The 12,326-nt window shown below is 41.4% G+C and overlaps 1 protein-coding gene across 1 annotated transcript; it reads right to left on the bottom strand.

The window, feature by feature from the left end:
* Nucleotides 1-5,109: 5,109 nt before the first annotated feature.
* LOC138886100 (uncharacterized) lies at nucleotides 5,110-6,108 on the bottom strand. Its single transcript, XM_070167131.1, has one exon. It carries the CDS (start codon nucleotides 6,106-6,108, stop codon nucleotides 5,110-5,112), a length of 999 nt encoding a protein of 332 aa, XP_070023232.1.
* Nucleotides 6,109-12,326: the final 6,218 nt, after the last annotated feature.

Here is a 12,326-nt window from a genome sequence, read left to right as displayed (position 1 = left end):
CTTGAATCTTGTTTATGGAAATATTCATAGTTAAAATGTGGATTAAATACTTTGTTGTGCTTATTTATTTAATGATTTTCATTTATTTAGGAAGTGAGTTGTTATTTCTTTAATTATTCTTGTTTTTTAATGTTACCAAAAGTATTAGCTAACCCTTGGACTCACCCATTAACTCAGAATTAATTTTGGAAAAGATAATTTGGGGGTGGGAAAGATTAATTAACAAGAACTTGAGGTTTTAACCCTCATTTTATAGATTCTACCTAGGGATAGGATTGAACTACTTGTAGCCATATCTGGGTGTGCTTATCCTCTTAATTGGGTTAGGAATAATTCAATTAGGAAGAAGCTAATTAAGAATATTATGTTACGCCCCAACCTAGGGAGGCGCGACCAGCGCTCAATCGAGTGAACCCAACTGAGCATGCCTTATTGACACTTGCTACCCAACTCAGCATGATTAAGGAATTCGACTTTCTATTAATTAGACAATAGCAAAATCGAGCATTCAACGTTTTTAATTCATTTTTATATTACAAATCGTAAACCATAGCTAAGCTTTCAAGATTTTACCTAGTCATAACATAGACGAACTAGAGGATAGAGTTATATCACAGATCATTAACCCATCCAACACCCATACATAACCCACACATCGTCTACGAAGCTTCTATGGATACAAAATACAACATATGACCATGCCGGCAACAAGGCCCCGGCTATACCTTAAAAGTGGAAGTCTACCACAAAAGATGTACAACATAACCCCTTGAAGGAAAAAGGGGCTCACCAACTCTTCAAGAGTAGGACACCCCGCTACGCGCAATCGGTACTGTCCGTTAAAGAGCCACCTACATTCAATTAAAAATGTAGCGCCCCCGGCAAAAAGGACATTAGTACCATGGAATAGTACTAGTATGTATAACTAAACACTATCTAGTTAGAAAGAACTTTCGTAAAAGAGTAAGAAATCACAAGTATAACTTAAAACTTTCGACGATCACCATATTATCAAATAAAAGAATCATACAATTTCCACATCATTTTTCCATAGCTTTTCGTTTGGGGCATTTCACACTATTCATCATTGTTCACAATACCATCGCTATCTTGAGCGGAGTCCAATGTCGACCCGATCGGCAGGCGATTCCAGGACGGATCCATCCGGGCCCAAGGCGGAAAGCATGGGCTATAGCAGGACTCACGCGGATTTCCAGTTTTATGGCTATAAAATGCCATAAAATATTAGGCGATTCCAGGACGGATCCATCCGGGCCCAAGGCGGAAGGCATGGGCTATAGCACATAAAAATTTGGGACTCGCATGAATTTTCAGTTTTATAGCTGTAAAATGCAAAAAATATAATTTGGTCATGGCGGGGCGGTGACAATAGTTTCGTAGGCTTTTCCAAGAACTCAATTGTTAATAACTTATTTAAATAGAAGGTTCAAAATTATAGATTATGAAACAAGTTCTTACCTTTTTAGGGTGAAGACCTAGCAACTCTCTTGACAATCTTCAAGATTTTGGGGTAAGAGTTGGGTGGGGATTAGATGAAGGTCACTCCTTCTCTCTCTAGAACTCCTCTTCTCACTATATTTTCAGTAAAAATAACATGGGGAAGGTCGAACGGGGTGTTTTTAATAGGATGGGGTCGGGTTTTAAACATTAGAAAATAGGAGCTCCGACTCAGATCTGCGATCGTATATGCGATAACATAGCTGACATGTGGCCTGCAAAGTGGACCGCAAAAATGGTCCCAAAAACTGAACACACTGCCCGGGTATGCGATAAGAGTGCGGTCTGCATACTTGTTCTGTGGTTGCATAATGCACCGCAGAACTGCCCTTTCAAAAATCCCAAGGGGATTATGCGATGACCATACAGCCCGCATATCAAGTATGCGATCGCATAATTAGCCGCATAGTTGACCTCAAAATTACCGATCACACAGTTTGATTCTGCACTGACTATGCAGTCCGCATACCTGTTATGTGACTGCACTATGGACCGCAGAATCGCACTTCTTTGGAAAACATTGATCCTTGACTTTTTAATGCACAGATCAATCTTAAAGAATTTTTATGAATTTCTAACACATGATCCTAACTTGGCACTACGAGATTCGGGTTTTTGCGTAGGGAATTCATGAGGCCTTACATCCTCCCCCACTTAAGATTATTCGTCCTCAAATGAGGGCCAAGGTTCACTTATTAGAAGTCGTTATGTAATCTAATCTTTGCACACATGAAATATTTCAATATCCCCAATTTGGCTAACTCCCTACATTTCCAAAAATTTCGCCAGAGTTTCTTTTATATCTAGGCCTATCCACCTATCAGCGAGCCCCAGAAACATATCCTAATAACATAAACATATTCCATAGACATTATACAACTTGTACAACATTATCCATGGTCGTATAGGCAACATATATAACTGAAATGGAACAGTTTTTTCATGGATCAAAACAAAGATAAGAGTTCGTATTAACCAAATGCATAATAGCTATTTCATGTCTATTCAAACAAGTGTGGGTGTTTCTTTATCATTTCTTCCTCGGCTTGCCAAGTGGCTTCCTCAACCTGCGGGTTCTACCATAACACTTTTACGGAGGTAATTTCCTTATTTCTCACCTTCCGGACTTGCTTATCAAGAATGGAAACTGGAACTTCTTCATAAGACAGTTTTACATTAATCTCAATAGTTTCCACTGGCACAATAGTGGACGGATCTCCCACTACTTTTTTCAACATAGACACATGAAAGACCGGATGTACCAATGACATTTCGGGTGACAACTCAAGCTTGTATGCCACCTGACCAATCCGTTAGATGATTCTATACGGTTCAATATACCTTGGGCTCAATTTTCCTTTCTTCCCAAACCGCATGATACCCTTCATGGGGGAAACCTTCAAGAATACCCGATCATCTTCCTTGAATTCCAAATCCCTGCGACGTATGTCCGAATAAGACTTTTGGCGACTCTGAGCAGTTTTCAACCTTTACTTAATAATCTTGACTTTCTCCATGGCCTGGTGCACAAGGTCCGGCCGTATCAGTTCAGCTTTTCTAACCTCGAACCACCCAATGGGAGACTTACATCTTCTACCATACATTGCCTCCAATGGTGCCATCTGGATACTATCATGGAAGCTATTGTTGAAAGCAAACTCTATATGTGGCAAATGATCATCCCAGCTACATTTGAAATCATGGGTACAAGCACACAACATGTCCTCAAACATCTGAATAGTTCGCTCCGCTTGCCCGTCGGTCTGGGGGTGAAAAACTGTGCTAAGATTTACCTGCGTGCCCAAACCTTGCTAAAATTTCTTCCAAAAGTTTGCCATGAACTAAGCCCCTTGATCCGAAATGATTGAGACAAGAGTACTATGCATCCTGACTATTTCCTTGACATATAACTGAGCATACTATTCCGTTGTGTCGGTAGATTTGACTGGCAAGAAGTGTGCTTATTTTGTGAGCCGATCCACGATCACCCCACCACAAAATCAATGTTGGAAATTTCCCATTTCCACATTCGAATTTCTATGCTTTGAGCCAATCTATCGGGCCTTTGATGTTCGGCCTTCATTATTGACAGTTCGGACACCTTGCCACAAAGTTCGCCACATCCATTTTCATGTTTTTCTACCAATAAACTTCTTTAATATCATGATACATTTTTGAAGAACCTGGGGGCACTAAATACCTGGAAGTGTGAGCTTCTGCCATGATCCTTCCCCGAAGATCGTCAATATCTGGAACACATAGGTGGCCTTGGTACCGTAGGGTACCATCATCCGTGCCAAAGGAAAAAGTTGTGGTCTTGTGTTTATGAATCCCCTCTTTCAGCTGTGCTAACAATGGATTATTGAATTGCTTCTCTTCCACCTCCACCACGAGCGATGATTTAGCCCCATTCCGCACAATTATCCCTCCTTCACTAGGGTCCTCAAGACGAACTTCCAAACTAGCCAACTGACGAACCTCCCGGGCCAACAGCCTTAGATGCGCCTTCGAATGAGCCAAACATCCCATAGATTTTCAACTAAGAGCATCTGCCACAACGTTAGCCTTTCCCGGGTGATAGAGAATATCAATGTCGTAGTCTTTGAGTTACTCTAGCCATCTTCTCTACCTCAGATTCAACTACTTCTGTTTGGAAATATATTTGAGGCTCTTGTGGTCTGTGAACACACCCACATGGACCCCATATAGATAATGCCACCAAATCTTTAGCGCAAACACCACTGCTGCAAGCTCTAAGTCATGGGCCGGGTAGTTATTTTCATGAATCTTGAGTTGCTTGGAAGTGTAGGCTATAACCTTGTCATGTTGCATCAACACACCCGAGCCCGATCCTTGAAGCATCGCAATACACCACAAACCCTCTGTATCCTCTGGCAGGGTTAATACCGGTGCTGAAGTCAATCTTGATTTCAATTCTTGGAAGCTCTTCTCACAAGCATCTGACCACTGAAACTTAACTGCTTTCTGGTCAATTTAGTCAATGGAGAGGTAAGAGTAGAAAACTCCTCCACAAATCTTCTACAGTACCCGGCCAAACCTAAGAAATTATAAATCTCCGTTGGAGTGGTAGGTCTAGGCCAATTTTTCACTGCTACAACCTTTTGAGGATCAACCATAATTCCTTCCCTAGAGACGACATGACCCAAGAATGCGAAAGATTCAAGCCAAAATTCACATTTCAAAAATTTTGCATACCATCGATGCTGCTGAAGAGTCTGCAAAACTGTCCTGAGATGGTTAGCATGATCCTCCCGACTCCGGGAATACACAAGAATATCGTCAATGAACACTATGACAAAGAGTCTAGAAAAAAGCCTTGAAGACTCGATTCATAAGATACATGAAAGCTGCCAGGGCATTTGTTAGCCCAAAAGACATCACCAGAAATTCAATGTACCCATACTGAGTCCTGAAAGTTGTTTTTGGAATATCCTACTCCCTTATCTTCAATTGGTGATACTCGTACCGCAAGTCAACCTTTGAAAAACACATAACACCCTTCAATTGGTCAAACAAGTCATCTATTCTGGGTAGAGGGTATTTATTTTTGATGGTGGCCATGTTAAGCTGTCAGTAGTCAATACACATCCGCAACGACCCATATTTCTTCCTTACAAACAAGACCAGCGCGCCCCATGGTGACACACTTGGCCGGATGAAACCCTTTTCTAGCAAATCCTTCAATTGCTCTTTTAGTTCCTTCAATTCTGTCGGTGCCATTCTGTAAGGTGGAATTGATATAGGCTGCGTGCCTGGCATCACATCGATCCCAAAATCAATCTCCCTGTCTAGTGGGATCCTAGGGAGCTCATCTGGAAAGACATATGGAAATTCGTTCACAACTGGAACAGACTCAAGGCTAAGTGCCTCGGCATTGTTATCCGTAACCCGAACTAAATGGCAGGTACACCCCTTCTTGATCATCTTTGCAGCCTTAAGGTAAGAAATAAACCGACCTTTAAGCGCCACATTATACACCTTCCATTCAACAACGAGCCCATTAGGAAACTCAAGCCTCATAGTTCTAGTTCGACAATCAAGCTTGGCAAAACATGAATAAAGCCAATCCATTCCCATTATTACATCAAAATCCACCATCCCCAATTCAATAATATCAACCCTGGTATCCCTACCACACACTGTGACAACAAAACCTCTATAAGCTAGAGTAGCCAAAAGTGACTCAACAACTGGAGTAGACACCGATAATGGTTCATGAAGTTGTTCTAGTTCTTTCCCGAATTCCATAGCAAAAAAAGGGGTAACATAGGACAGGGTGGAACCGGGGTCAATAAGTGCATACACATCATGAGATTGGACAGTCAGAATACTTGTAACAACATCTGGAGAAGCCTCTGCAGTCTGGTGACCACTCATAGCATAGAACCGGCTAGGTCCTCCCGAACTCTGCGCACCACCCCTAGCTGCACCACACCTTGCGGGTGCTAGGGTACCTCGAGCTGGAGAGGGGGTTGAAGATGTAGCAGCTACTGGGCTGGCTAGCTGTGTTGTGCCCCTACCTGCTCCCTGGCGGGATACACGACAATACCTATGAATATGACCCCTCATCCCACATCCATAACATATGGGCAACTCCATGTAGCAAATCCCCGAGTGCATCTTCCCGCATCTGGGGCACGGGGACCTCTATTGTAGTTGGGATCTCTCTCCTGACCGACCCCACTGGTGGGATCCTCTGTTGCCTTGACTGGGCCTGAAACAACTCCATTGCTACTGTTGGTTGGGCCCTGATGGTAGTGCATTGGCTGAAGACTATGCAATAGACTAGTATGGTCCTGATGATCCTCCCCGAAAAGATGATCTTCCCCACCTAGTGACTCATTCATGTTGCCCACAGACCGGGTCTTTCTGTTACCCTCTCTCTCCATTCTGTTCTTTAGTTTACGGTTCTCTATGGCCTGGGTGACTGCTACCATCTTCCTATAATTCATGTCAGAATTCAAGGAAGCTGTAGAAGCCTTATTAATAGTCATAGGATTAAGGCCCTGAACAAACCGATGCACCCTAGCCTCCATTGTGGGCAATAACATATTTGGACAGGCGGGCAAACTCTATATGGTACTCCCATACACTTCTACTACCTTGTTTCAGATTCTCAAACTCAGTTGCACGGGTTGCCCTTGTCTCGGTATGTAGGAAATGATCTATAAATGCATCGGCAAACTTGATCCACCTCGCCGGAGAGCTCCGCTCCCCACGGGAATCTTCCCACAACCCAAACCACGAATAGGCCACCCCTTTCAGTCGGTAGGCAGCTAAATCTACTCCCTCTGTCTCAGTTGCACGCATAACCTTAAGGGTCTTGTGCATCTCATCAATAAAATCTTGAGGGTCCTCTTCTAGATTGGCACCCGTAAACACTAGAAGGTCTAACTTAAGAAATCTATTCACCCTGGAACTTGTGGAATCCCCTTGCTGGCTAGATAAACCGTGTGGGGCATTTGACCTCTAGGCCTAAGAGGCTACTGGTTGAGTCAACATCTAAATAGCTTCCCTAAGATCCCCATCAGAAATAGCAAAACCAAAATATGGGGCTGGAGGCGGAACAAGAGTATCAATGGGAGCAACAGTGGTACCCCCTGTAGATGCAGGAACCGAGGTAGTCTTTTTCGAAACGGAAGAATTTGGCAGGGTCATAGCAGGGCGATTATCCTCACCCGCAGTATTAAGTAGTGAATCATTGGCCACTCCTGGGGTGGCACTGGCTCTTTGGCCAATTCTGGCTTTCTTCTTAGGCGCCATATATTGAAAATTGAACGAATGCACTAGTTAGAGGAGGAATAGTTTCACAATTGCCGCACGATCCAGAATATCAAAGGAGGGTGTTATTCCTAATGCCCAAATAGCCTCCAACTTATAGATGTGGTCGACATCACACCGATAAGAAAGACTCGACTAGACATGGCTTCGAGACGTCCTAGGACAATTTAAAACCTTAGGCTCTGATACCAAGTTTGTCACGCCCTAACCTCGGGAGGCGCGATCGGCGCTCAATCGAGTGAACCCAACTGAGAAAGCCTTATTGACACTTGCTACCCAACTCGGCATGATTATGGAATTCGACTTTCTATTAATTTGACAATAGCAAAATCAAGCATTCAACATTTTTAATTCATTTTTATATTACAAATCATAAACCATACCTAAAATTTCAAGATTTTACATAGTCATAGCTTAGACGAACTAAAGGATAGAGTTATAACATAGATCATTAACCTATCCAACACCCATACATAACCTACACATCGTCTACAGAGCCTCTATAGATATAAAAGACGACTTATGACCATGCTGGCAACAAGGCCATGGCTATACCTCAAAAGTTGAAGTCTACCACAAAAGATGTACAACATAACCCCTTGAAGGAAAAAGAGGCTCACCAAGACTTCGAGATGAGGACACCCCGCTGCGCGCGATCGGTATTGTCCGTTAAAGAGCCACCTACATTCATTTAAAAATGTAGCGCCCTTGGCAAAAGGGACATTAGTACCATGGAATAGTACTAGTATGTATAACTAAACACCATCTAGTTAGAAAGAACTTTCATACAAGAGTAATAAATCACAAGAAAAACTCAAAACTTTCGACGATCCCCACATTATCAAATAAAAGAATCATACAACTTCCACATCATTTTTCCATAGCTTTTAGTTTGGGGCATTTCACACTATTCATCATTGTTCACAATACCACCGCTATCTTGAGCGGAGTCCGATCTCGACCCGTCCGGCTAGGTTGCCTCGTTTGAGGCATATACTTCAATCACAAACTCATTTTCCTTTCTTCCGAAATTCATTCACAATACCACCACTATCTTGAGCGGAGTTCGATCCCGACCCGATCGGCTAGGCCGCATTTCCAAGGCATTGTTCCCTTTGCATTAATCATTTTGTTTCACATATATCATTTCATAGGAACTTGGGGCCACAACTTGTCATATTATCCTTGGCACAAGGCTACATTTTTACATCGTTCCCAATTTCAATATTAGCTTTGCCATTTAGGACAGAAGGTGCACATAAGAGCATTTAAATTGTAAGTGTAGATAAGACTTCCCGTAATTGGCACAACAATGCAACTTCAATCAAAATTTAAAGTACAGGAATTCCAATACATAATTCATATCCTTGCCCTTACAAAATTTCGGGACTCTTAGCACTTCAATATGTAGTATAAGAATTACAAATCGAACCAAGAATTAGTGACATGGTTAAGATTTTAGCTCGTTCAGGTATACTATCAAGCACCAAGTGTGCATGGTGATCTTAGGTCCCTTTTTGAAAGAAATTTCTTCAATGTTATACTTTAATTGTTGTCTCTTTAGTTCTCATCCTCCCCATACCCCATTATCTCTTATGCATGCAAGATTATTAGTCATTTTCCCCAATAAATCAATTGTTAATCACTTATTTTAATTAGAAAATTCAAAAATACAAATTATGGAACAAGTTCTTACCTTTTTAGGGTGAAGACCTAGCAACTCTCTTAACAATCTTCAAGATTTTGGGGTAAGAGTTGGGTGGGGATTAGATTAAGGTCGCTCCATCTCTCTCTAGAACTCCTCTTCTCACTCTATTTTTAGTAAAGTTAACACTGGGAAGGTCGGATGGGGTGTTTTAATGGTATGGGTCGGGTTTTAAAAATTAAAAAATAGGAGCCCCAACTCATATCTATGATCGCATATGCGATCACATAGCTGACATGCGGCCCGCAAAGTGGGCCGCAAAAATGGTCCCAAAAACTGAACACACTACCCGGGTATGCGACAAGAATGCGGTCCGCATACCTATTCTGCGGTCGCATAATGCACCGTAGAACTGCCCCTTGCAAAAATCCCAAGGGGATTATGCGACGACTATGCGACCCGCATATCGAGTATGAGATCGCATAATTGGCCGCATAGTTGATCTCCAAATTACCTATCACACTGCTTGATTTTGTGGTGACTCTGCGGTCTGCATACCTGTTATGCGACCGCATTCTGGACCGCAGAATCGCACATTTCTGGAAAACATTGATCCTTGACTTTTTAATGCACAGATCAATCCAAAAGAATTTTTATGAATTTCTGACACATAATCCTAACTTGGCACTACGAGATTCGGGTTTTTGAGTAAGAAATTCACGGGGCCTTACATATTATCTGTGGCTAATTAACATAAACTCGCTCATATTTGTAAAATCATGAAATGCATTAGATCGTTACTTGAGTGTAATTCCCGATGCATCCATACTTATAGCCATTGATCATTTTACTTTCTTTCTATGTTAGTTTACATTTTCGCATTTAGGTATAGATATTTTCTTAAATCATTTCTAAGTGTTTGGCATTGCATAACAAGTGATAATTCTCTTACATTCCTAATCGTATACATATTATTCCCTGTGGGATTTGACCCCGACTTATAGTTGAGTAAGTTATATTGCATGCGACCGTGTGCATTTACTTTTTAATAGTGGATTTGGATGTTATCAAAATTGGCGCCGTTGCCGGGGAACAATTTGGCGTAATTTAGGTTTGAGAAATAAGCGTAAGTGCTTTGGTCCAAACTTATGAATATTTGTGTAATTAATTTTTCTTACCTTGGTCTATTTTTCTTGTTTGTTTCTTGTTTATTTTCTTGTTTTTGAAAAATGGCATCATTTTATGAAAATTGGTCAGATGGTAGTTGTTCATACTTTGATGACCCTTGTCCTTATTGTGGAGGACCAAACTCGTGGAAAAATTGTTTAAATTCTCCCTGGGGTGGATTGTGCGCACAATCTCAAACCCATGAGTGGAGTATTTGTGATAAATGTGGTTTCCAAAATGGTCATTGGGAGTATTGTGCTTATTTGTCCTTCCTTTCCCCAAGCATCTGCTATGATGATTCTACTTTTTGTGATTACAATTATACGGCTATGGAAGTTGAAGAAGTTGAGCATGGTCAAAAAGGAGAGTCTAAGCTCATGTTAGAATGCCTACTTGAAGGAGGAAACAAAGAGCAAAGTGCCTTGGAAGAGCTTTTGGAAAATAGTCTCCAAAATAACTTGGCACTTGAAAGGTTGCACTCACAAATGGGAGAAATGCTTGAAGCTTTAGAGGTCCAAAAAGCCTTGGAAGTTATGCTCATGTTGGAGACCATTCTTGAAAATGAGGAGAAACATAACTTGGCACTCGAGGACTTGAAACAAGGCTTGGCTCACAATGATGAACATATCCGCACTTTGGTAGACCAAATGGAAATATTGGTTGAGGCTCACTATGCCCACCAACTTGAGAGTGTGGAAGGAAGCCAGGAAGAGTCCGATTTCGAGGAAGAAAGTAAGCTATATTTTGAGGAATCAAGAATTAAACATCCTCCAACCGACTTCATAAGTGTTAATTATGCCAAGAAAAATATGGAATTAGAGTTATCCGGTTTAAATGAAAATTTGGTTGAAATTGACTCTAGTTCGGGGGAAAAAGAGGATGTCAAAATCCGGAAAGAGTTGCAATTTGGAGGGTTGATGTCACATTCCAAACATCTTTCAACATTGGAATTGTATGGTGATATGGGAATTGAACTACACGAGTTAATGAGGGACTGCGATGAGAAAATACAAAAACCAGCCATCTTACAATTCGAGGGAACAAGAAGGTAAAATGACACTCCTCACATGGAAGCCAAGAAGTGCAAAATGAAGAATTTAAGCCTTGGTTTGATCATCAATTTACCACCCCCACCGCTCGTGGTCACAAGCTTGATTCCAAGTTGGGTGCCCAATTCATATCGTCCATGTGGCGAGAAAAGTGGTAAAGTTGACTTGCGTCATGCCACGATGTTAAATGCGGTGCTTGGTGGGAGGCAACCCATCGTTTTTCAAAAAAAAAAATTTAGTCATTTTTGAATTTTTCTTTTTTAGAATAGCTTATTACATTGTTTCTAACCAATCTGTCAAGTTTCAAAATTTTTGGAGTTGATTTGAGCAGGTCGGGGCGACCGGGAAGCCAAAAACCAATAGCTGGTGCAAAATTACAGTGCAACACACTATTGCACATAGCGATCGCTGCATTAACAATGTGATCGCATTTCAGAAGGTAGCAGGTACACTATGCGACTACATAAATGAAAAAAGCCATCGCAAATTTTCAAGACTTTTACACTATGCGATCGCAGTTGTGCTCTCGCGATCGTATAGGTCCAGGTAAGTCACAATAACTCTAAACATTGGATATCGAAACTAGCCTACTCTTCTACCCAAAACGAGCTTTCTAACCCCTGGCCCTCAAAAATCATCTCAAGGATTTTCTTTCTTCAATTCCTTCTCAATAATCAAGTTTAATCTCAAAGATATGTGCTTCGTCACTCTAATCTCTCTTAAATTTCCATCTTGGTGCTACAAATGTGAATGAACAACACTTTTTCTTCCTTCTTCTTCTCTACTTCATGTCTAGGGATGCAATTTTAGAGTATTCGTTGTGAATATTGTGCTTGAATGTGTGCTTGCTTGCCGGGTAAAGTTGGTTGAGAGAGTGAGTTCTTAACTCTTGAAAAATTTGGGGTTAGATCTATGTTTAATTTCTTTGAAACTTCTATGATAACCTGATGGCCATCATGTGTTTGGAAAAATGGCCAAAAGAACTTAAACTTGGCGAGGCAGGAGACCTTCACGGTCGCGATGCCCAATTCTACGATCTCATAGGTCTAATTGTGCTTGTGGGAAAAATGCCTTATGCGATCACGTTGACTATTCCATGATCGCAAAGCTTTAAGTTCTGAGAAAAAAATGCACTTTGCGATCGC

Source organism: Nicotiana sylvestris, chromosome 2, assembly GCF_000393655.2.
Source record: "Nicotiana sylvestris chromosome 2, ASM39365v2, whole genome shotgun sequence".
NCBI classification, from domain to species: domain Eukaryota; kingdom Viridiplantae; phylum Streptophyta; class Magnoliopsida; order Solanales; family Solanaceae; genus Nicotiana; species Nicotiana sylvestris.
Note: the sequence above shows the minus strand (reverse complement) of the source record. Positions and strands in the feature narration are given on the sequence as shown.